At 36.8% G+C, this 26,225-nt stretch overlaps 1 protein-coding gene across 5 annotated transcripts in view; it reads right to left on the bottom strand.

Moving 5' to 3' along the window:
• The window catches only part of LOC123564107 (histone acetyltransferase KAT6B-like), a 70,851-nt gene that overhangs the window by 27,263 nt on the left and 17,363 nt on the right, over positions 1-26,225 (bottom strand). For 2 of the 5 annotated variants that reach the window (XM_053536751.1, XM_053536749.1), the window contains 9 exons: positions 21,041-21,191; positions 18,640-18,702; positions 10,760-11,634; positions 9,817-9,926; positions 3,066-3,427; positions 2,284-2,356; positions 1,459-1,689; positions 572-665; positions 78-227 (listed from right to left, as the gene is read on the bottom strand). In XM_053536751.1, coding sequence (XP_053392726.1) covers positions 78-227; positions 572-665; positions 1,459-1,689; positions 2,284-2,356; positions 3,066-3,427; positions 9,817-9,926; positions 10,760-11,634; positions 18,640-18,702; positions 21,041-21,191 — 2,109 coding nt within the window. The remainder of the gene's footprint in view (positions 1-77; positions 228-571; positions 666-1,458; positions 1,690-2,283; positions 2,357-3,065; positions 3,428-9,816; positions 9,927-10,759; positions 11,635-18,639; positions 18,703-21,040; positions 21,192-26,225) is intronic. The other 3 variants (XM_053536750.1, XM_053536752.1, XM_053536753.1) reach the window with 3 other exon arrangements.

The raw sequence follows: 26,225 nt of genomic DNA, 5'->3' as shown, positions 1-26,225 counted from the left end.
GTGGTAGGGGAGACATAACTATCTTGAAGCTAATCATATCCCGATTCCTCAAACAAGTCTTCAACAAAGATTCCTACCTTTGATTGTGATGGATGTTTCCTCTGGACAATTTGCAATATACTCTACAATAACACTTCTCCAGTAAGCTTGGTAACTTACTTTCCCGAGATCAGAAAGAGGCTTCTCTGGGGAACCAGCCTGACCTTCCCGTCTAGACAGCAAATAACCTGTATAAACAAAATTATACATTACTCATACACTCATGTACAAATATACCTTTAGTTAACACAGTACATACACATAACTGCATTGTAATAATTTCAATTAATTATACACTCCAAATAGAAACTTAAATAAGAAATGCGCCTATTGTACCAAGGTTTTCAGACACCACTGGCCCCTCAAAATCTACCTTCATGTGCATCTGCATATCACAGGTAATCACCTCTGAAAGTTTGAACAAATTAAGCTGTACAATAAATGATGAGTTTGACAAACAAGATGTCTAGACAGAGATGGGAAATCTAATATTACCCCTCCTGCGAGGTACCAAACCCAAACAGCAACTTACTGAAGTCTATAAGAAATCTCCCATATCCTTTTCTTTGACATTGTGGCATGGTCATAATACATGAAACATTGTATTTCTGTTGACAGTGTTTCTCCTGCAAAAAAAGGGAGAAATTCAGCAACGTTTTGTAAACAACAAGTTATATATGAAACATTTATTCCATAGCAATATATATACTGAAGTCATACCCAATTCTGAGAACCAAATTAATTTGAATAGGATTTTATTTCAAATCTTATGAATTTGTAAAACCACTTTGTGTTGGCTTACATAAAAGCAATGATGTGTTTTAATCATATGAGCAAGTGTAAATGGGTCTAGCATCTTTCAAAAATTGCTCAGTCAAACAACAACAATGTATACTTGTAGGAGTAAGTAAATTGTTCATGCCTCACTGAAATATCTTAATTTTGACACGTTTTGATACCAAACACAATCATATTATACTGACACTTCGCCTAACCAGTTAGTTTCCTCTTTTTACCGAACCAAGCACAGAAGCAACTAGTACCATTTTTTATTCAGTTTTTGACATCACCTGGGGATCACACACTAAGCCACTGCTAAAATGAAAACAGGGATCTGTTTTTGTCGGTTAAATGTCACACTGACACAATTATAGCTATGTGGCAATTTTCCAGCTTTTTCTAGTGAAGAAAGACCCCAGGTTCTCTTTCAGGCATTATTTCAGGTATGGGCAGGTACTTGGGCAGGACCATCAACCCTCTGGAAGCCAGCTGGGTGGCTTCCTCAAGTGTATGAATTCTACACTGCAAGCAAGGATATAAACCAGAGGTGGTAATTCTAAGTCAATGACCTTAACCACTCAGCAACAGAGGTCCCATAAACACAAGAAAGTTTTTGAAGTAAATGAAAATAAAACATACCTTAGAAAAATACCCCACCAGGTGACAGCCTTCCTCATCATTTTGTGTGAGAGCATAGAACAGGAATGGTTCAACATCATAGTACAACGTTTTGTGGTCTAGAAAGAGTTTGGCTAGTAGACACAAGTTCTGACAATATATCTTACTAACGTTACCATCCACCTCAAACACAGACAGTTCATTATGACGATAAATCTCATTCGCTGGAGGATGCTGTAAACCACACTTATTCTGAAACAAAATAATCAGAAGTTTTCATAAGGAAAACTACAATATTCTTCATAAATCATGATTATTATATACATAAAAATTGTATTTGTTAATATAAATATGGTCCCATTACACCAAAACATGAGAATTCCTTTCACATAAACTTAATAATACATGAAATCATCACAAAATACGTCTACCATATTTTGGGGTGTATTGGTCGCGGTAATGTATAGCTCGCACCCAATTTCTACTCTGGAAATGGTCAGAAAATTTAAGTTCCAATATATAAGTCGCTGTTAAATTTCAGAATTTCCGCAGCAATATTTACCGTAATGGCGGCGGCCATGTTGACGATGCTGACTAAATTATTAACAGAACCTGATTGGTGGAAAGGTGAAAAATCTGCTGGCAATATTTTGTAGTGTAAGTCGCAGGAACTTTTTCAGGCAGCAAAATGAGTAAAAAAAAGTGCGACCAATACACCCCAAAATACGGGAATTAACATTTCTAATTTACTTTAATTTTGTCATCTTAGCATACTGACATCATCATATCTCATCAGTTATTCTAACATAACCTGATATCATATGTATATTTTAAACTTTCACTTACCATGTGTCTTTGAAGAACACTCCGACTTTTCATGTATTTAAGGCAGTATTCACAGATATATAATTTGGGTAATCTGAAAAAATATGATCACAATCAGCAAATACTTGTAACATTCTACCTTCAACCTGACTAATCTTTAGTAACAAATTTCTAACATTACACAATATTTATGTGGACCCATTAGTTGAGTGGGTCAACACCCTTTCCTACAGAGGTGAAGGCTCTAGGTTGAATTCCTTGCTACTACAATTGTGGTGTGTCTTTGGCAAGGCATTTTATAGCAATTGCCTCAGTTTATGGGTACCAGCAATTTGCTGGGGGTAAGGTATAACTGGTTTTAACTGTTTTAAAATTGGCACTGTTGCTGATTACATGTAAAGCCATGATTATACAATGATATTCAATACAGGTATAGAGCCTTCAAGGTTTACAGGTATTAGAAGTGCTAAACCATCCATACAATTAATAGCGAATCCAATCAATCTTTACTAGTATCATAGATCAGTAGATATTCAACAGCTAAACACACATGTCTATATGTAACACTTCACCATGTGTTACATTTCCAGACATCAGACTTAAAAAGCCGAAAAAATAGGATAACTTTTTTACAATCTTGCGAATATAAACCTCGCTAACATATTCAATATTTCAAATTCACTAGATTTTTGACCCATCAAAAATATGTGTATTTTCAGTACCATAAACAATTTTACATAAAATAGTAGGAAGTTCAAAGAAGCAGTTGAGGTAGCTATATGTTAACATAAATGAAAACTCACTTGGCATATTCCTGTGGGTATGGAGATGAATACCACGTCTGTATTTCATATTTGCCAAACTCTATACAAGGTGGAAATCTTCCCTGAGACGGCAGAACATTACACGATGTTGTAGTCTGGCTGGGTGTGGCTGGCAATGCTGGTACTGGTGTCTGAGACATCACTGGCTGGGACAAAGCTTGTGCTGATGATGTTGATGATGATGAGGTTGATAATGTTGTTGACGATGATACAGCTGGCGTGGTTGTGAGTGTTGCTGGTGTTGGTGTGTGGGCCTCTGTATCTGGACTGGGTACCCTGTCTGGTTTGACGTCTCTCTTACCCTGCTGTTCTGCCCACTCCTGTAAACCAGCAGTGTCAAGCTGTCACCCAAAACTGGGTCATTAGAATAAGGCACACACCAAAACATACATGCAGGCAAGCAATACACAGCAAATTAAAGATATTTAAAAACAAAGCTATGCACTAAACAGTATCTTTAAGAACGTGAGCCATTTACCAAAATTATAATGTTTCTAATACTGAAAGCAAACAAAAGCAACTTAATTTCTTTAATACAAAAGATAGAATGAAATGCAAATAAAAGGCCAACAACGTAGACATCAAACTGACTTAGTGAATTAGGAAAGCATGTAACAAGACTTTGTAAAAATGTTTAAATTTTTATCACTTGTTTTCACTTTTGTTAGTTCTGTATGTCATATATGCATTAAATGTTCATTTTTTTTTACCTTGTGAACAAGTAGCATGAAACATGCAAGATAATATAACAAATCAGATTACAATGTGCTTGCAAGATTTAATTTCAATTTATTATCTACTTTTTATAGGGCATGTACAGATAAATCTATGCAACATCTATCACAGAAGCACATAAACAAGAGCTGTCGAAGGACAGCAACGCTTGACTATTCAACAGTCTTGTCAATTGAATGAATATTAAAGTCGAAAAAGGGGCATAATTTTGTAAATTTGCAAAACTGGGTTATGGAACCTGTACAATGCAAATCAGCTCATGACAATGAACAATTGTGTGAAGTTTCAATCCATTCCCATTAGTGGGTACTGAGATAGTATAGATACCACCTTACATGCAAAAACTTAACCAAAAACAGCTAAGTCAAAAAAGGGGCATAATTTTGTAAAAATGCGAAGTAGAGTTATGGAACCTATGATTTGCATGTCAGATCATCACAGTGAACAAGTATGTGAAGTTTCAATCTAATCCCATTTGTGGGTACTGAGATACCAGCTTACATATAAAACCTTAACCAAAAATTTCTAAGTCGAAAAAGGGGCATAATTTTGTTAAAAAAAGCGAAATAAGAGTTACGGTACTTTTGCCATGTAAGTCAGTTTATCACAGTAAATAATTGTGTGAAGTTTCAATCCATTCCCAAAAGTGGTTACTGAGATACCAGCTTACAAAAACTTAACCAAATCGGGATGCTGATGCCGACGCATGGGTGAGTCCAACAGCTCTACCTATTCTTTGAATAGTCGAGCTAATAATTATTCAAACCAATTAAAATAGCTGAAGAACATTTAATTTTTTTATTAGTAAAACGAAAACGAGAGGACCATGATGGTCCTGAATCGCTCACCTCTTCCCACATGATCTAATTTTGAGTATGACGTCATTTTTTCTATTATTTGACATAGTGACCTAGTTTTTGAGCTCATGTGACCAAGTTTTGAACTTGATCTAGATATTATCAAGATAAAAATTCTGACCAATTTTCATGAAGATCCATTGAAAAATATGGTCTCTAGAGAGGTCACAAGGTTTTTCTATTATTTGACCTATTGACCTAATTTTTTAAGGCATGTACCCAGTTTCAAACTTGACCTAGATATCATCAAGATAAACATTCAGACCAACTTTCATACAGATCCCATGAAAAATACGGCCTTTAGAGAGGTCACAACGTTTTTTCATTATTTGACCTACTGACCTACTTTTTGATTACACGTGACCCACTTTCGAACTTGACCTAGATATCATCAAGATGAACAGTCTGACCAATTTTTATGGAGATCCATTCACAAGTATGGCCTCTAGAGAGGTCACAAGGTTTTTCTATTTTTTGACCTACTGACCTAGTTTTTGACTGCACATGACCCTGTTTCGAACTTGACCTAGATATCATCAAGATGAACATTCAGATCAACTTTCATGAAGATCCCATGAAAAATATGGCCTTTAGAGAGGTCACAAGGTTTTTCTATTATTTGACCTACTGACCTAGTTTTTGATGGCACGTGACCCACCTTCGAACTTGACCTAGATATCATCAAGATGAACATTCAGACCAACTTTCATACAGATCCCATGGAAAATATGGCCTCTAGAGAGGTCACAAGTTTTATTGACCTAGACCATTTTTGATCATGACCTTTCGATTTAGATCACAAGTGAACATCGACCATTTAGATCTAATTTGCCTCTAGAGGTCACAAGTTTTTCTATTTGACTACGCACTATTTTAGCACTACCCGTTGAACTACTGATATCTCAAGATAACATAGACACTTATCAATCCATGAAAATAGGCCTTAGAGAGTCACAGTTTTCTTTTTGACCTACTGACTATTTTGAGCACAGACCCACTGAACTTGACCTAGATAATCAGGAACTCGACCAATTTCATAGAGCCTGGAAAATGCCCTAGAGAGGTCACAAGGTTTTTCTATTTTTAGACCTACTGACCTAGTTTTTGACCGCATGTGACCCAGTTTTGAACTTGACCTAGATATCATCAAGATGAACATTCAGACCAACTTTCATACAGATCCCATGAAAAATATGGCCTTTAGAGAGGTCACAAGGCTTTTCTATTATTTGACCTACTGACTTAGTTTTTGAGGGCACATGACCCAGTTTCGAACTTGACCTAGATATCATCAAGGTGAACGTTCTGACCAATTTTCATGAAGATCTTGTGAAATATATGGCCTCTAGAAAGGTCACAAGGTTTTTCTATTTTTAGACCTACTGACCTAGTTTTTGATGGCACGTGACCCAGTTTCGAACTTGACCTAGATATCATCAAGATGAACATTCAGACCAACTTTCATACAGATCCCATGAAAAATATTGCCTTTAGAGAGGTCACAAGGTTTTTCTATTATTTGATCTACTGACCTAATTTTTGAAGGCACGTGACCCAGTTTCGAACCTGACCTAGATATCATCAAGGTGAACATTCTGACCAATTTTCATGAAGATCTTGTGAAATATTTGGCCTCTAGAGAGGTCACAAGGTTTTTCTATTTTTAGACCTACTGACCTAGTTTTTGACCGCACTTGACCCAGTTTCAAACTTGACCTAGATATCATCAAGGTGAACATTCTGACCAATTTTCATGAAGATCCATTGAAAATTATGGCCTCTAGAGAGGTCACAAGGTTTTTCCATTTTTAGACCTACTGACCTAGTTTTTGATGGCACATGACCCAGTTTCGAACTTGACCTAAATATCATCAAGGTGAACATTCTGACCAACTTTCATAAAGATCGCATGAAAAATGTGACCTCTAGAGTGATCACAAGCAAAAGTTTACGGTTGCACGCACCGACGGACGACGGACACCGCACGATCACAAAAGCTCACCTTGTCACTTTGTGACAGGTGAGCTAAAAATTTAAGATTCATTTTTTTAAAAAGACGCCTTACCTATAATTTATATGCTAGTGAAAATGCATATCTAAATTACAAAAGCAAAAGCAACTTTTTTTTTGTCATTCAGCAATGTAGCATCAAAGGCTTCGAGCAAAGCAGTTTTTGCCTGAATTGCAATCCAAAGTAGGTGAATTCTGGCCATTACTGCCCATTCTACCACCTATTCTTTACTGACAGTGCCAATAATTAGATTTTCAAAAACATACAGTGAACATTTTTCTGTTGTCAGGATACAGGAAATAAAGAGAACATAATACCAGTAAGATGTCTAATCTAAAACTTAAATCCTCTTCAAGCAATTAAGAAGGTTTGATAGTAGGAAAAACAGAATAATAAAGAATGAAACAAGAATGATGTCAACACCGTTATGAACTATGTCCCCAGAAAATGCTAGACGGAATAAAAGATAAAGTAACAAGAGATCACAGAGTGATCTTGGCGCCCACCACTGAGCCATTTTTGAATGTTCCAAATTTCAAGACTAGTTCAAGGTCAAAATCAAGGTCAAAATTCATTTCGGTACAAAACACTGTTCATGTGGCCCATGCATGTGGTCCAAATTTGAAAGCTGTAGCTTGAGAAATGTGAAAGTAGGTCACTAGATCAATTTCAAAGTCAAAGTTCATTTTGGTATACAAAACTATGCATGTGCTTCAAATTTGGAGGCTGTAGCTTGAGAAATGTGAAACTAGGTACTAGGAAAAAATCAATGGCAATGCCCCCGGTGGCATCCTTGTCAATACAAAGCAACCTAAGTCCAAAACGAGGTCAAGTTCAAGGTCAAGGTCAAACTGCGGTCAGGTGATGTCTGAAGATATGGAATGGTCACAGGTTACATCTGCATTAGTATCAAGTCATTCTAGTTAGGGGTATTGATGCTAGACTAAACGGTCCCATTTGGTTAACCTCGAATGGACGGACGGACAGGACAATCACTATATGCCTCCTGTATCAGTAGATGCCGGGGGCATAAAAATATGCATGTGGTCCAAATTTGAAGCCTGTAGGTTGAGAAATGTGAAAAAAGGTCACTAGGTCAATCTCAAGATTAAAGTTCATTTCGGTACACAAAACTACGCCATGTGCTCCAAATTTGAAGCCTGTAGCTTGAGAAATGTGAAAGTAGGTCACTAGGTCAAAATCAAGGTCAACACAAAACTATGCACATGGTCCAAATTTGAAGCCTGTACCTTCAAAAATGTGAAAGTAGGTCACTAGGTCAATGTCAAGGTCAAAGTTTTTTCGGTGCATAAAACTATGCATGTGGTCCAAATTTGAAGGCTGTAGCTTGAGAAATGTGAAAGTAGGTCACTAGAATCAAGGTCAAATTTCATTTCTGAACACAAAACTATGCATGTGGTCCAAATTTAAAGCCGGTACCTTCAAAAATGTGAAAGCAGGTCACTAGGTCAATCTCAAGGTCAAAGTTTTTTTGGTGCACAAAACTATGCAAGTGGTCCAAATTAGAAGACTGTAGCTACAGGAATGTGAAAGTAGGTCACTAGGTCAAAATCAAGGTCAACTCATGTCAAGGTTCATTTTGCCACTCAAAGCTATACATGTGGTCCAAATCTGAATGTTGTAGGTTATTGACAAGTAGATTTTAAAAGCTTTTCCCTCTGTAAGTTTATATAAACCATACGACCCCCGGGACGGGGCCATATTTGACCCGAGGGGAATAATTTGAAAAAACTTGGTAGAGAACCACTAGATGATGCTACATTACAAATATCAAAGCCCTAGGCTTTGTGGTTTGGAAAAGAAGATTTTCAAAGTTTTTACCTATGTAAGTCTATGTAAACCATGTGACCCCCAGGGCGGGGCCATATTTGACCCTAGGGGAATAATTTGAACAATCTTCAGAATCCGTTAGCGAACAGCATGGATCCTGACCAGACTGCACAGGCTGGACTGGATTCATGCTGGTCGCAAATGCACTATGTTGGTTTTCTCATGGTGCGGCTCATTTGTACTTGGTTGTTTAAATGGATTTTCTATTTATTTCTCTAGCAACCCCAGATGCAATGGAAAACAAAGAAAGGTCAATGCAAGGCTGCTTCAATCAAGTTTGTTAACAAGATTCTATTTTTAGTCCTACTGACCCATGTGCAGTATCAACAATTCACAACATGCTTCAAATTCAATGCACATATATTACTGACCAAGTGGACCCATTAAGGAGGTAGTATACCTTAAAATCTGTATATGCGCATGCCCAACTGGAAGCTAACGTGAAAATTTATGACAACATTTACAACAAACTCAATATGTTTGTACATCTATTTTTTTATTTTTTTTTATCATAAACATGTCTCTGATCTGATGCTTAATGGTTTAATAACGCTGAAATAATGACTAAATTACTGCAGAAACGCTACAGACCTGACGTTATGATGTAACGCGCAAAATTAATGGCTTTTAGGTACTTCTGAGCATTTTTTTCTTATTCAAACAATTTTTAAGAAACATTATTCGCCAAATACTTTTTATGAGGCTTCCGCTCTGAATAATGATCAATATTTTGTGACTTTTATATAGTTATTTTGAAATGTTATGCAGTTTTTAAGAAAATACATGATGGTAATTGATGTTTTTGGGAAAATGATTTGGTGAAAGGGTAAAAGTTTATTACAGCCATTTTTAAATAACTAGAAATATACTCTGCATGCCAAGGGGCAGAATGTCGAGCCTGCCAGTACCTTTGGCCTTTGTGACCTTGACCTTAGACCTAGGGACCTGGTTCTTGCGCCTGACATTCCGTCTCATAATTGTGAACATTCATGCCAAGTAACATCAAAATCCCACCATACATGAAGAAGAAATGCTCCAGACAAACTTCAATTTGACCTCTGACCTCCGTGACCTTTGAGATAGAAACATGAGGTGTGTGCATTTACCCTTGTGACAAGGTATACTACCTCCTTAAGCAGTTCATGAGAAGGAAAATTTACAGAAAAACATCTTTCCTACATGACTAGAAATGTGGTACCAACCTACATTTACAGCTCAATCAAGGTGAGGGTGCTTCAAGTCTTTGAGTAACAAAAACTATTTTATGCAAGCTTACCTTTTTAAGGAGATCAAGGGCTTGATCCTGAGCTTGTTTGAAGAGATCAACGTCCTCCTGGGAAACCCCAGGAGGTAAAGCATTCTCTGTCACTTCTCCACCCTCACTATCTGTAATGTCAAGTTAACAATTAGCTCCAGACATACACAAACATCAACAAGACTAGAACTCTAGCTGTAAATAGCTTTACTTGTGCCATAAACACATCAAACATGGCAGTATATTTAACACAGCTAAAAAATTAGATTAAAAGCAGTTTGTTGAACTATCTTTATATAAATGACAAAAAAGGGCTTGTAAAATTCAAACTGGAAACTAAAATAATTTAACTTTCATTTAGTTTTACAAATTTCATGTGCTAAAACAAATTAACAATTACAAAGCAATAATATAATTTTAATAATAATTTAATGTAAATGAAGAAAAACTCATCTAAAACATCTACAAATTAACTCTTAAAATTAGGAAATAACATGCAGAGTTAGCAAGTAAGCAGTGCACCATAAATGAATGTGATGATATACATGAGTGACAGTGAAAGGAGTACCCCGCTCTGCCATAACTGGTCATCAGAACAGTGTGTAAAGCACCTTTAAGCCTTTCTGCAAACCTTAAATATTAGGCCATGTGGCCCAACTAAACCTAAACACATAAAGCTGCAGCATATATCCTTACTTTCTCTTTTCATTGCTCATAATCATTCATTTTTCTTACAGAGAAGAAAAGCAAGTGGCCCTTCATGCAGTTAAGGCAGAGAGGCGCAGCACAGGGAGGTTGGTGGTAGAAGACAGTAACAAGTGATGACATGAGAACATCCACTCAGAGAAGCATGCATACACATGGATGGTACATGAAAACATTAGCTGCAAACACAAGAGCCGCTAGTCCCGCTACTACTAGCAATCTAGCTGCTATTAATCTGAGGTAGATCTTCGAGGCTTACCCTTCATTGCCCTCCCGAACCCAGCCAAGCTCCTTGCTGGCGAGGAATTGTCTGCACTTGTTGTTGACAATTGGTCAGACAGGTAGTCATCTGTGTGAAGGTCCTCCCTGAACAATGGTCCAACATCTGATGCAGGAGAATCACTGCGTGATCTGTATCCCCTCCCTCTGCCTCGACCCCTACCCCTACCTCTACCACGTCCCCTTCCCCTCTGTAACATGTTAATATTAGCAATCCTGCCATCTATCACAGTATGCCTTATAGTTAATGATTCCTTTACATCAGTACTAGAATTATCACAGTCAACTACCAATTCTGTTCCATCTTTCTTTCCTTTCTTACGTCTTCGAGTGTTATTATACACAGCTGAAGTTCTTTTTCTTTCCCCCTGTGCTGTGAATATATGTGAAAGCCCATCAAACAGTCCTTTAAGTTGTCCACTACCTGGAGGTTCACCTAGCTTTCTTCTCTTTCTATGAGCATTGTATAATTTTGATTTTCTTATCAATTTACTTGCTGCCTGTCGAGACTGACTATGTTTTTTTGTTTTAATTTTAGACTTCTGTTTTGAAGTTCTAATTTTGACTAGACCTGCACCAGAGCTTAATGAAACTCTTGATTTCCTTTTGTCAGATGGTGTAAAAAATTTAGACAGGCCATCCACAAGGCCTTTTGGTTTATTTAGTGCAGAAAGTGGCTCAAAGGTGCTCTCCTGTTCACTATCACTAGAGATAGGATCACCATTGGAAATGTTACATCTCATTACATTACCAGAACTGCTATCATCACTCGCTAAATGCTTCTTTCTACCAGGTTTTAAACCCTTCTTTCGAGGTGGTCTTTGGTTTGGAGGTATTTTGGGGCACTGATATTGCCTGAAATAGATTGACTAAAATTCAAGCATCAAACACAAAACTGCCACCCAGCAATAATGTACGCCCATCTGAAAAAAAAAAGTTCCATAAAATAAAATTGCAACCATTCAAAGCATAAAGTGCACAATCAGTTCCTGTATTTCTCTAATTCACTGGGTTTTTTTTTTTTTTAAATAAAAATTATGTTTCATTGCTTTTTTTATATAAATCATTATTTTCAAACAGATGTATCAAAATATGAGTGTTCTGAGATACTGCCACTTTCCTTTTGAGAAATACAACATCTGAATGTGTTTTTCCCTCATAACAGCATAAAGCGAACTTACAAGTCAAAAAACACTGCAGACTCCATCTGATTTAGGAAAATTTGCTAGAAAGTATTTAAAACAGAAGGAAAGTACTGCTTCTCTTTCAAACACAATTTTATTCACAATCATCCAGTGCAGTATAAGAATATAATAAGAGTATCTAGATATTGTCCAACCTGTGGCAAAACTGAGAATTAGCATTATTTGAACTGTCCAGAGGACTGGGAAAATACCTGTCTAATGCAGGAAGACATTTTTCTTTACTACAATTTCTGCAACATTTTCAAAGAAATGGTGCATGAGGCTAATCTTTTCCCTAGGGAAAAGGCAAAGTCATGTGCAACATTGGATTTCCCTGTTACTAAGGTAGGCAAAAATATCTGAACATTTTAGTTCAGTAAATATGTGGGTTTTAAGGGCTAAATGAAACTATTGATGTAGAACAAATTTTAATCAGAAAACTTGTACTATGTCAGATAAAATCCAAACTGAAGGAAGAATTCCCCCACTTCAGAAACACACACACATACACACACACACACACACACCTTTTGACTGGTTTTCTAATATTCTGACCTGAATGATTCAATCTGTTTAATAGCTCCCTTAAAATGACTTCTGCAGACAAATGATGACACAAAATATCAGATAATTAAACCTATGGCTAATAACAAATTTATGCTAGAAAAACTGCTTTGATGTATTTACCAGATTGTCATCAAACATTACTTTGTGATTTTACCTCAGTAAACTTGGTCAGAAGGTTGTTCTTGATTATTCCTATGCCAAGTTTAAAACTTGGTCATATGGGGTCAAAAACTAGGTCACACGGTCAAATTAAAGGAAAAGCTTGTAAACATCCTAGAGGCCACATTTAATACCCTATCATCATGACGTTTGGTCTATCGTGTTCAAAAGCCAAAACAGCAAATTTTGGCCCTTTAAGGGGTGGGACCTGACCAGTTACCGAAAGGAATAGAGATATTATGCCAATGTGACCTGTGACCTCCAAACCTGGTTCATAAGCTCTGCAAATCACCTCATCGCCACCTACTTATATGCCAAGTTAAAAGTCAATAACATGAACGATTATTAAGTTAAGCTCTAGACACAAAATACGAGGGTCAAATTTGATATTTGAACTCCATTTGTAACCTTGACCATTGACCCATTGACCTGTTTCATGTCCTCTGCACATCGTCTCATCACAATCTACCTATATGCCAAGTTCAAAGTCAATACAGTTGCTAAAATATGATCCGGATACATGACTGTTGGTAGACACACGCCATCACATAATTTACGCTTTTTTCCGAATAAAATGACAAATACTGATAACTCTGAAATTCACAGTCCTATTAATATTTTCTTTCAATCCATGTAAATTCACATCATAGGTGACCACCTGTAAATGTTGGAACCATTTCTGTCTAATAATAATATTGTTAGACACAAACATTTTCAAAATGAGCATAAATGCAGACTGATAAACAAGGGCACATCTTTACCACTCAACCCCAGTTTCACAAAAATATAACATTAAAGGTTTGCTAGAAACAAATGTCATGTTTGTTCTGTTAGATGAACATAGTAACAGTTCATGTATTAGTTAATTTTCGACCTGACACTATTTCTCAACTTTACCACCAATGTATAAGAACTGTCAGCAAGAGATAAAAATTGATTGCTTGTGTACTAAAAACAAATCAGATCAGATATGAAAGTAATAAAACACAAGCTTTTATTAACAAGTGATGTACATTACTCTGAAGCAACAATAATGAAGAACTTTCAAACATACTGCAGAAGCAAATTTAATTTTCCTGCAGAGAAACTGATTGAAACAAACTTTGTAAGAGTAACTTCTAAAGTTTTGTTTTAAGTACTGTAGATATCCATGTATAATGCACACCTGTGTTTAATATGCACTCTTGATTTCTGCCCAAGGAAGTTTTTTTTCCCCATCAATTTTGAGGAAATTGAAAAGGGAAGTATAAGTTTACATTGACACCCAAAATTAAATTCTACCTCTGTGATGGAGAGTTAACTGTTTTCACTATGCTATACCATTTTTGTTATCTTGAAAATAAAACCAACAAAATATTGCTATCTTTGTTGTTTCTTTTGTTTTAATTTAAAGATCAAATGGCCAGTAATGATTGGCATTTAGGGTGACACCTCATGTCAGTGTTATTGTTCACAATTTGATATCGCTTAAAATAATATTCAGATCATCATGTTTATGATTTCTGATTTTTCTTCAATATACCATTAAATTTACGTAAAATTAATAAAAACGGCGATCTTACTTGCTTGCCTAGACAGTTTAAGCATGCAGAGTGTGTGTTCGGGTTTAGAGTATTTTTCAACAATTTTACAGTGATATAAGCAACAGTGTCTACTTGCAGCAGTGAGCACAATGCCCAACTCTATAGTGCTGCCTCATTGGAATATCATACCAAAGTCATGTGACATGATACCCCAGTCACATTATACCGACACTAGAACTATACCCTTAATGCTGAGCGCCAAGCGAGGAAGCTATTAGTACCATTTTCACGTCTTTGTTATGACACAGCCAGGGAGTGAACCCACGACCTCCCGCACGCAAAGCGGATGCTCTACCACTAGGCTACCTAGGCTCGAGTCAGTTTCACTTTATCAGAATGGTGAAAAATCGTAAACAAACTTGTTTTAAAGTTGAAAAATCCTCTAAACCTGTGTATAATATGCATCCACAATTCAGGGTTGGTCCTGGGATTCAGAAGACAGCACATTACACACAGGTTTCTACAGTGATAAAAGATATGAACAAGTTCAAGATGACAACAGTAATATGTCATTTTTTAAGGATGTAACAATATAATAATCAAAGACTCTGTCACTTTAAAATCAACAATCACATACAGGGCTCACACTGGCCTCCAAAAAATAATAGCCAACTTTTTAACCTTTGAAAAATTAATAGCCAATATTGATGCGAATCTTAACGTGCAATTTTTATAAAAATAAAAATCATCATGATAAATTTTAAAATATATATTTTCTTAATTGCTTTAAAAAGCTGTAGACCCCTACTGGGGGGTGTGAGAATTAGGGATTCTGGGAAATCACCTCCAAATATTGGTGTTGGGTTCCACTATAAATCTTTACAAGAGATCACAGAGTGATCTTGGCGCCCACCAATGTGCCATTTTTGAGTGTTCCAAATTTCCAGACTTACTGACTAGCTCAAGGTCAAATTTCATTTCTGTACACAACACTGTGCATGTGGTCCAAATTCGAAAGCTGTAGCTTGAGAAATGTGAAAGTAGGTCACTAGATCAATTTCAAGGACGAAATGTGAAAGAAGGTCACTAGGTCAAAATCATGGTCAAATTACACTTTAGAACACAAATTTATGCAGGTAGTCCAAATTTAAAGCCTGTACCTTCAAAAATGTGAAAGTAGGTCACTAGGTCAATGTCAAGGTCAAAGTTTGTTTCGGTACACAATCCTATGCATGTGGTCTAAATTTGAAGCCTGTAGCTACAGAAATGTGAAAGTAGGTCACTAGGTCAAAATCAAGGTCAAATTTTATTTCGGAACACAGAACTATGCATGTGTTCCAAATTTGAAGCCTGTACTTTCAAAAATGTGAAAGTTGGTCACTAGGTCAATGTAAAGGTCAAAGTTTGTTTCGGTACACAAAACTATGCATGTGGTCCAAATTTGAAGGCTGTAGCTTGAGAAATGTGAAAGTAGGTCAGTAGGTCAAAATCAAGGTCAAATTCCATTTCAGAAAACGAAACTATGCATGTGGTCCAAATTTGAAGCCTGTACCTTCAAAAATGTGAAAGTTGGTCACTAGGTCAATGTCAAGGTCAAAGTTTGTTTCAGTGCACAAAACTATGCATGTGGTCCAAATTTGAAGGCTGTAGCTACAGAAATGTGAAAGTAGGTCACTAGGTCAAAATCAAGGTCAACTCATGTCAAGGTTCATCTTGCCACTCAAAACCATACATGTGGTCCAAATTTGAATCTTGTAGGTTATTGACAAGATTTTAAAATCTTTTCCCTATGTAAGTCTATATGAACCATGTGACCCCCCAGGGCGGGGCCATATTTGACCCTAGGGGGATAATTTGAACAAACTTGGTAGAGAACCACTAGATGATGCTACATTACAAATGCCAAAGCCCTAGGCTTTGTGGTTTGGACAAGAAGATTTTCAATGCTTTTCCCTATATAAGTCTATGTAAACCATGTGACCCCCGGGGCGGGGCCATATTTGACCCTAGGGGGATAATTTGAACAATCTTAGTAGGAGACCACTAGATGATGTCATATACAAAATATCAAAGCCCTAGGCCCTGTGGTTTTGAACAAGAGGATTTTCAAAGTTTTTCCCTATATAAATCTATATAAACCATGTGACCCCCGGGGCGGGGCCATATTAGACCCCAAGGAAACAATTTGAATCATCTTGGCAGAGGACCACTAGATGATGCTTCATACCAAATATCAAAGCCCTAGGCTCTGTGGTTTTGGACAAGAAGATTTTCAAAGTTTTTCCCTATATAAATCTATGTAAATGATAGAAATAAACAAAGGGTCATAACTCACTAAAAAATTGTTGAACCAGTCTGATTTTCAGGGGGACACAACTAGGGTACCAATACATCATTCTGACAAAGTTTGGTCAAAATCCCCCAGGTAGTTTCTGAGGAGATGCGATAACGAGAAATTGTTAACGGACGGAAGGACGGACGGACGGACGACGGACCACGGACGCAGAGTGATTTGAATAGCCCACCATCTGATGATGGTGGGCTAAAAATGCTGATGGGTTTTGAAGGCATTTACAGGACACATATTTAGTTTGTGTAAGGCAGCTGAAATGGTTGATTCTTAATGGTTGATACTTACTGACATTATGGACAGGGCAATGGCTCAATTAGCCCCATTCATGCAAACACAATATGGACAAAGTTGATTACCGAGTCTCTGAGCATCATTCATGTTTATACTTTTTCTTTATACATATAAAGTGTTTTCATGATTCTTTTGACCATAACTGCGCTTAAAAGTCTCGAAAAGTACAATACAATCAGGTCGCGAAAATACATGATATTTGGCATCTATGCACACTATTGAATTACAGCTTTTTTGTCAACAAGTTTTGATGCATTTTTCAATAAATATACTATTTTTAAGTGTTTTATAATGTTTTTACTTACGCTAATTACAGTATGCAAGCAAATTTGTTTGTTGATTTTTTTTTAGTTTGCCCGTATCAGCCATGTTTTTAAAAATAGAAACAAGACTGGGTTTCCCCAATAATAATTTAATTAATGTGCAAAACAAACATTTGTTATGCCAGAATTGTCTTGGTAAAAAATAGATTAGTAAAAATATCTGGCTTGTAATATTTTAACAAATTCGAGTTCTGTAAAAATTCGGAAAATACGAAAAGAAATTTTTTTTCGCTTCAAACAATTTCATTTCAGATTAAAAACACATAGCTAGATCTAACCTAGATCCTGGATTTAAGATATTTTGAAATTGTTGACAGTTAGGTCAGTTTATAATATGTTTTTAAAGATAATTAAATTACTGGTAACTATAGATGGCAATTTAATTTTTCATCAGGAAACTGCCCATACAAATTGGTTTAACTGTCGTCTGCCGGATAGAGTTGAAGAAAATATGTGTCGGCGTTTTAAAATGTTCCAAAAATAGTAGCCTGCCAGTTCAATCTGATTGACAGCTAGGTAAGTAAGATTAACTTCCGGTTATAACTGCTTTAATTGTCGTCTGCAGCCTACCGCCTTAGGCAATGTTATCGGCATAGTTGACATGTTTGGAATACACGGGGTAATAAACAGTCCGCTCTAACGATTTTCTACACTAGCAGACCGCGGGTTACTGTCTCACTTGGCATATTTATTTATGCAGCTGTTAAATAAAGTAATCGCCAGTTCCTGTCACCAAAATGAAAAAATATTCGCCAGTTAAATAAAATAATCGCAAATGGCGATAATGGTGACTGACAGCGTAAGCCCTGACATACAATGCCTTGTTTGAAATTTTGTTCTTTTTCAGGAACATTAACATGTGCACATACTAAGGAGTTGTCCCCTTGACGCAGATGCGTTTGTTTCCTTTTCAGTCTTATTTCAAAACAATCTGGTATGTCAAAAATGTCAAATGATGGTATTTCCCAAGAGTTGCCATGTTGGACATATTATCCAACTGATATGACACATGCTTAGATCTTTAACAGCTATCTTTACACCATCCTTTCCTATGGTCCTGAACCTAAACTAAGTATAGATTATTGATTTAAATGTTGCCTGTGGTGATTTTAGTTCAAATGATGCAATGCTTATTCATTCTTACTTCCCTTGAATCGGATAAACAGAATATGCCATGACATACCATCCTGTACCATACTAGGGTATGCGGCATATCATGAATTGTACCTGGACCCAATGCATATGATAATCTGTACAGCAGTATATTGCTACACCCTTAATTTTGGGGGTTTTTCATCACTATATGCAGTATATGTTTTCTTGGCAAGCAGCATTACAATATTTTTATGAATTACTGAAATATCTTGCAAGTATAATCTTCAGGCGGAGAACTGAGAGCTGAGCTGTGACCTGGATCCAGTCAATTTGCTTAAATGGAAAGAGGTTACAACACAACTTACTTTCTATGGTGCAATGACCTGCCATTAATATTCCCAGAACCATCACAACCAGGTGTTGGACAGCTGTAATATAAAAAAAAACATACAAGTTACACAGACCATAAACCTATATGGTGGTGAAATTCACTATAGTCTTCTATTAACATTTATTAATCGCAATTTGGCCATGATGCCCTCTCAAAAAAGTATGTTTTCCTTCCATGTTTTCTTTCTTTTTAACATATATATCTGTAAATATAATATGGTTATTATAATAGTAGCTTGATCTGGGATGCTGTATTCGGCTCGAGTGGATTTTTCTCAGATCGGATATCATGAGGCGCGCAAGCATCGAGTGTGATCCGACCTTGCAAAATCCACGAGAGCTGAATACAGCGTCCCAGATCTAGCTACTGTTATAATGACCCTTTTATTATATACCTCCACCTTTGTTGTTTTGTTATTGAACAAAATCTTCAATGTTTATAGATATTAAAATGGATCTGATTCGATTAGTGGGTGAAAACGGTTTCAGTTTCGCAAAACCAAAAATCACCCTCAAACAATAAGCATCCTACAATGTCTAATCAGTATCTTTACTTTTACATGTTTACGTGTCGTGATATTTTAACAAGTTGAATGATAAAATTCAGCAAAATATGACTTATGACAGCAAACAAACAATAAAGTCTGTAAGTTCCTAATGAATTTGAAGTCTGATTAAATACAATGGTACATCATCACACAAAAACATACAGAATGCCTCCAAATTGCGTGCATAATTTCAAAATTTTGACCCCCCCACCCCTCCTCCCTTTAGCCCCATGCCCTTTTTTGACTGCCCCATGCCCTTTTTCCATCCTGAATACAACACTAAAACACTGTAAAATATGACAAATCAAGGGCCATAACTGCGCTGAAAATCACTGACGCAGAACATGTAGATAATACGCATAATAAAACTTGGCACTGATCACTCCTGTAAGGTTTGGTGGAAATCCACCCTATTATAAAACAGAAGTGACTTCATAAACTTTGACGAATCAAGGGCCATAACTCTGTTGAAAAACAATGAACTGGAACATGCGGACAATATGCAAGACTAGGCCCGGCAATGATCACTTTTGTGAAGTTTGGAGTAATTCCTCCAAGTGGTATCGCAGCAAATGCTACGACACTGTGCAATACAACAAATGAAGGGCCATAACTCCACTGAAAATCAATGAACCGGAACATGCCAACAATATGCACAATGTGGGTTGGTACTGATAATTACTGTAAGATTTGCTGGAATTCTGCCAGATAATAAAAGAGAAGTGGCCAAAACATCCTAAAATTTGATGAATCAAGGGCCATAACTCAACAAACCGTAAAATGTCTATAATATGCATAAAAAACTGGGCTTGACCTAAAAGAATGCTCTACTGCCCTTGGCAGGTAACAGTGTAGTGACGGCAGGCAAAAAAATCATTCTAAGTTGCCTGTCGGGTAAGTGAAAAATATGAAAGATCCCAAGAAATACTTCTCAGAAAATCATGTAATATTGTTTTTGTTGGGATACTGCATTGCAACATCACCATGTTACATTTGGCAACCAAAAATTGGGTTCAGGAAAGTAGAAATATAGTTGAAGCAACCCCTAGGACAAGTGTTCTATAGAATTGAAGTCAAGCCCTGGTGAGGCTTGGCAATGATCACGGCTTGGCAATGAAAAGTCCTGTGAGTTTTGGTAGAAATCTGCCCAATAATATAAGAGAACCGACTAAAACATTATAAAATTTGATGAATCAAGGGCTAAAAGTCCGCTGAAAATCATCGAACTGGAAAATGCTGATGATATGTTCAACCAGGCTTGAAAATGGACACTCCAGTGAAGTTTGGTGTAAATCCACCAAGTGGTGTCGGAGGAGTTACCTGAACAAACTGTGACAGACAGACGGACAGCACTATATCACTACATGTAGGAGACAGTTTTCAGTTTTATTTTTAAATTTTTGACTTACTAGCCCAGTGCCCATGTTGAACATAGATTTGTCACAGAGCACTAACTACAGACCAGAGATTTATATAAGGAGTCATGCAATAAAACATTTCATTTCCGTCTAACAGTTCTAAACTCACGCCTCTTTCAACTTTGATTTCAAGCTGTCCGGAGTTTCAAGAGCACCTGGCTTGTTATGCAATAAAACATTTCATTTCAGTCTAACAGTTCTAAACTTACGTCTCTTTCAACTTTGATTTCAAGCTGTCCGGAGTTTCAAGTGCACCTGGCTTGTTATGCAATCAAAACATTTCATTTCCGTCTAACAGTTCTAAACTCATGTCTCTTTCAACTTTGATTTCAAGCTGTCCGGAGTTTCAAGTGCACCCGGCTTGTTATGCAATAAAACATTTCATTTCAGTCTAACAGTTCTAAACTTACGTCTCTTTCAACTTTGATTTCAAGCTGTCTGGAGTTTTAAGTGCACCTGGCTTGTTATGATACTTCTTTCGGTATTTCTCTGCTAATTCCAGGTACTTTTTCCCTTTCTTATTGCCCCTCTCTGGATCACAGATATTACATACCCACTGGCCTTTAAAAGAAAACAAAATCAAGATAATTTCACACAAACACACATAAAATGTTGAAGTTTCAGGACAAAGCTGCTGTACAGTTCTCACTCAAAATGTAGATGCAGAGGTTAGCAATACTGACAGTTGTGATTGCAAAACAGGTAACAGTTTTAGAAAAATATTCATAGATGGACATTTCTACGTTGCAGCTTACCGTAAAAGTGGCCTTGCAAATTTTTTAACTTTTCCATATATATATAGACTATTTTGATAAAGGGTCCGAAGCCCCGATAGGATCAAACACTAAGTAGCAGGTCTTTTTCTTCATTAAATTAAATCTTTACCAATATTTGAAAGTAAATCTCAGATTCAATTTGAGACTAGTGTCCATACCCAGCTTTATAACACTAAATCCAGGTCCCTCCAGAGATGTGATTTTCTTAATTCAGGGTTTTCCTTGACACACATTTTTGTGCGTTTTAGCACATCATATTCCGAAATTATCCCAAATATAATTCTTAATGTGTCATTGATGACGCAAATGAATAAGACACCAAATTTTGCGATGAGAATTTTCGTACCAAATCCAGTTAAGCACTGGTTTCGCATCAGTTACATGGACTGCGACCAAAGTTTAATCATTGGGTACACTTCACGGTTGGTATAATTTGTTAACCAGTCTATACTACTACGTAATAAGGTAGACTTTGCTGAAAGTTATCAATCTGAAGTACCTCAAGATGATTTCATAAAATAAACCTTTCTACAAAATAGCTCTTAAACATATGTTTTCTGTCGTCTGTTGTTTGCACTAAGAAAGTGCTATGCAGTCTTTTGTAGCCAGGGGTTTCATGCTTTCAAGTTGTTTGAACAAACATAGCTGGCTTTTTATCGAAAGCATAAACCGTAAAATAAATCCCGACTGTGTTAACATATATCAGGCCAATCAGGGTCCACTTATTCACATAATTCATTAATTTCTCTTTCCTTCTTTCTAATAAATATGATAATAAACAAGAGCTGTCAGAGGACAGCAACGCTCGACTATTCAACAGCCTTGTCAATTGAATTAATATAAAAGTTGAAAAAAGGGCATAATTTTGTAAAATGCAAAGTAGAGCATTTGAACCTCTGCACTGCATGTCATATCATGACAGTGAACAAGTGTGTGAAGTTTCAATCCTTTCCCATTACCAGCTTATATACAAGAACTTAACCAAAAACAGCTACGTTGAAAAAGGGACATAAATTTGTAAAAATGCAAAGTACAGTTATGGGACCTTCACAGTGCATGTTATATTATGACAGTAAACAAGTGTATGAAGTTTCAATCCATTCCCATTAGTGAGTACTGAGATAACAGCTTACATTCAAAAACTTAACCAAAAACTGCCAAGTCGAAAAAGGGGCATAATTTTGAAAACAAGAGGACCATGATGGTCCTGAATCCCTCACCTGTCTCCACATGACCCAATTTTCATGAAGATCCATTGAAAAATATGACTTCTAGAGCGGCCACAAGGTTTTTCTATTATTTGACCTAATGACCTAGTTTTGAAGGCACATGACCCAGTTTTGAACTTGACCTAGATATTATCAAGGCGAACATTCTCACCAATTTTCATGAAGATCTCATGAAGAGTATGGCCTCTAGAGAGGTCACAAGGTTTTTCTATTTTTATACCTACTGACCTAGTTTTGATCATAAGTGACCCAGTTTCAAACTTTATCTAGATATCATCAAGGTGAACATTCAGATCAATTTTCATGAAGATCCATTGAAAAATATGGCCTCTAGAGTAGTCAAAAGGTTTTTCTATTTTTAGACCTACTGACCTAGTTTTTGACCGCAGTTGACCCAGTTTCGAAATTGACCTAGATATCATCAAGATGAATATTCAGACCAACTTTCATACAGATCCCATGAAAAATATGGCCTCTTGAGAGGTCACAAGGTTTTTTTTTATTATCTGACCTACTGACCTAGTTTTTGAAGGCACGTGACCCAGTTTCGAATCTGGCGTAGATATCATCAAGGTGAACATTCTGACCAATTTTCATGAAGATCCATTGAAAAGTATGGCCTCTAGAGAGGTCACAAGGTTTTTTCTATTTTTAGATCTACAGACCTAGTCAGCATTCCCACTGACTTTTTGAAAAGTGGGTACATGTACCCACATACTTTAGAAAATGTGGGTACATGATAAAAAAAGTTGGGTACAACCATACAAATTGAAAAAAATGTTCCAACTGAAACAAAATTATAAAGAAGTATATGGGAAGTGACACTTTTATTCAGCCTGTGTTAATGACAGTGGTTTGTTTTACACATGCACCTTAGGATCGATACAGCTAAAAGTCACTTCTCCTTATAGAAAAGTGGAGAGACTTCTAGTTGAAAAATAGAAATTTATGAATATCATTTCTAACTCAGTATACACCCCCCTCCCCTCCCCCACCACACACACCCAGCAAGCTTGTGAAGCAATTTGAAAAGATGGCTATAATTTTCTTGTTTCAATATGGCTAAAAACTATTGATGTGACCATTCATTTTCTTAGATAATCATTTTCCATGCAAAGAGTTTTTCTTTATTCCATAATTCTGAAAAAAAAAACGTTTTCAAAAATTCAAGCAGACGCTGATAAGTACCGCCCACCGAGTTTTTATAACATTTTTTTGCTGCTATATCTTGCTGCAACATTATAGCAACAAAAAAAAATGTTATAAAATAGAAACTCGGCGGGTAATACTTATTTAGCATGAACAGTATCAGACTCGAATAAAATGAAAAATTGCCCGATGAAAGTCAGTCCGCAACCGGTCATTTTGTAAATATTAATAAACAAGCAGCTTACGAGTCTTTCTTTTACAATGGGGACCAAATAATTGTGTAGTGGACGCCAGCTGACCACTTAATTATTCAACAACTTGTTGAAAAAACGTCCAAAATCGTTGTTTTTGCACTCGCACATGTTGACAATTATCGGAAAGTGTCAAAGATGCAACGTCGTCGTTGATTGGCTGAATACTATCACGTCTAGTTTTACAAATTATTTGATTCGCTGTCACAGTTCTCGCGAAAATCTCACAAGTACCTGGAGTAGGCGGAACTTAAATTATGCTATCGGCATGTAAATTCAACTCGTCTTGACATGTAGCAAATTGTCAACAGTGTGTATTGCGGTAATTTGCGTGTACGGATCAACAATAATGTCTGATTACTTGAATTTCGGCTCTTTATCGACGAACAATGTATTTTCTGTCAGATTTTTTACGCGTGCATTGTACCCGTGGAATTTTAAAACTTGCGTGCCAGTGACTTTTTATGCGTGAATTACGCGGATTTTTGCGTGAATGGGAATGCTGCCTAGTTTTTGACCGCAGTTGACCCAGTTTCGAATTTGGCCTAGATATCATAAAGATGAACATTCAGACCAACTTTCATACAGATCCCATGAAAAATATGGCCTCTAGAGAGGTCACAAGGTTTTTCTATTTTTAGACAAACTGACCTAGTTTTTTAAGGCACGTGACCCACTTTCAAACTTGACCTAGATATCATCAAGACGAACATTCAGACCAACTTTCATACAGATCCCATGAAAAATATGGCCTCTAGAGAGGTCACAAGGTTTTTCTATTATTTGACCTACTGACCTAGTTTTTGACGGCATGTGACCCAGTTTCGAACTTGACCTAGATATCATCAAGGTAAACATTTTGACCAATTTTCATGAAGATCTTGTGAAAAAAAAATGGCCTCTAGGGAGGTCACAAGTTTTTCTATTTTAGACCTACTGACCTAGTTTTTGACTGCACGTGACCCAGTTTCGAAACTGACCTAGATATCATCAAGATGAACATTCTGACCAATTTTCATGAAGATCTTGTGAAAAATATGGCCTCTAGAGAGGTCACAAGGTTTTTCTATTTTTAAACCTACTGACCTAGTTTTTTATGGCACGTGACCCAGTTTCGAACTTGACCTAGATATCATCAAGATGAACATTCTGACCAACTTTCATAAAGATCCCATGAAAAATGTCACCTCTAGAATGGTCACAAGCAAAAGTTTACGGATGCACGCACGCACGGACGCACTGACGGACGACAGACTACAGACACCGCGCGAACACAAAAGCTCACCTTGTCACTTTGTGACAGGTGAGCTAAAAATGTGACCTCTAGAGTGGTCACAAGCAAAAGTTTACGGACGGACGCAGGCACGGAAGACGGATGCTGCGCGATCACAAAAGCTCACCTTGTCACTTTGTGATAGGTGAGCTAAAAAAAACAAAGCAGAGTTATGGGACTTGGTTAGTGCAGGTCAGATCATGACAGTGAACAAGTATGTGAAGTTTCAATCCATTCCCATTAGTGAGTACTGAGATACCAGTTTACATACAAAACCTTAACCAAAATTTTTAAGTCGAAAAAGGGGCATAATTTTGTAAACAAGAGGACCATGATGGTCCTAAATCGCTAGTTTTCAAGTAGTTTTCCTCCATTTTCAAAGACTAAAATGGGCGCAATGTCACTGTTGCTGAGACATGAAATAACCAATTTAAATCCAATTTAGGACAAAATTAAACAATGTTTGGATGGCATTCACCACAATCATAGAGTGAGTGAATCAACACTGCACCAAACATGTAAACAAGATTAATTCCCTAGTTGTCGACTGCAGATAACTGAATGTTTTTATGTTTTTCGCTTTTGGCATGTGATTTTTTATGCACTTTCTCCCACAGCAGTGATGTCGATTATCTTGTCACAAACAAGAGGACCATGATGGTCCTGAAATGCTCGCCTGTCCCCACATGACCCAGTTTTGAACTGAGTATGACGTCGTTTTTTCTATTATTTGACATAGTGACCTACTTTTTGAGCTGTGACCCAGTTTTGAATCTGACCTAGATATCATCAAGATAAAAATTCTGACCAATTTTCATGAAGATTCACTGAAAAATATGGCCTCTAGAGAGGTCACAAGGTTTTTTATAATTTGACCTACTGACCTAGTTATTGACGGAACGTGACCCAGTTTCGAA

Source organism: Mercenaria mercenaria, chromosome 2, assembly GCF_021730395.1.
Source record: "Mercenaria mercenaria strain notata chromosome 2, MADL_Memer_1, whole genome shotgun sequence".
NCBI lineage: Eukaryota > Metazoa > Mollusca > Bivalvia > Venerida > Veneridae > Mercenaria > Mercenaria mercenaria.
Note: the sequence above shows the minus strand (reverse complement) of the source record. Positions and strands in the feature narration are given on the sequence as shown.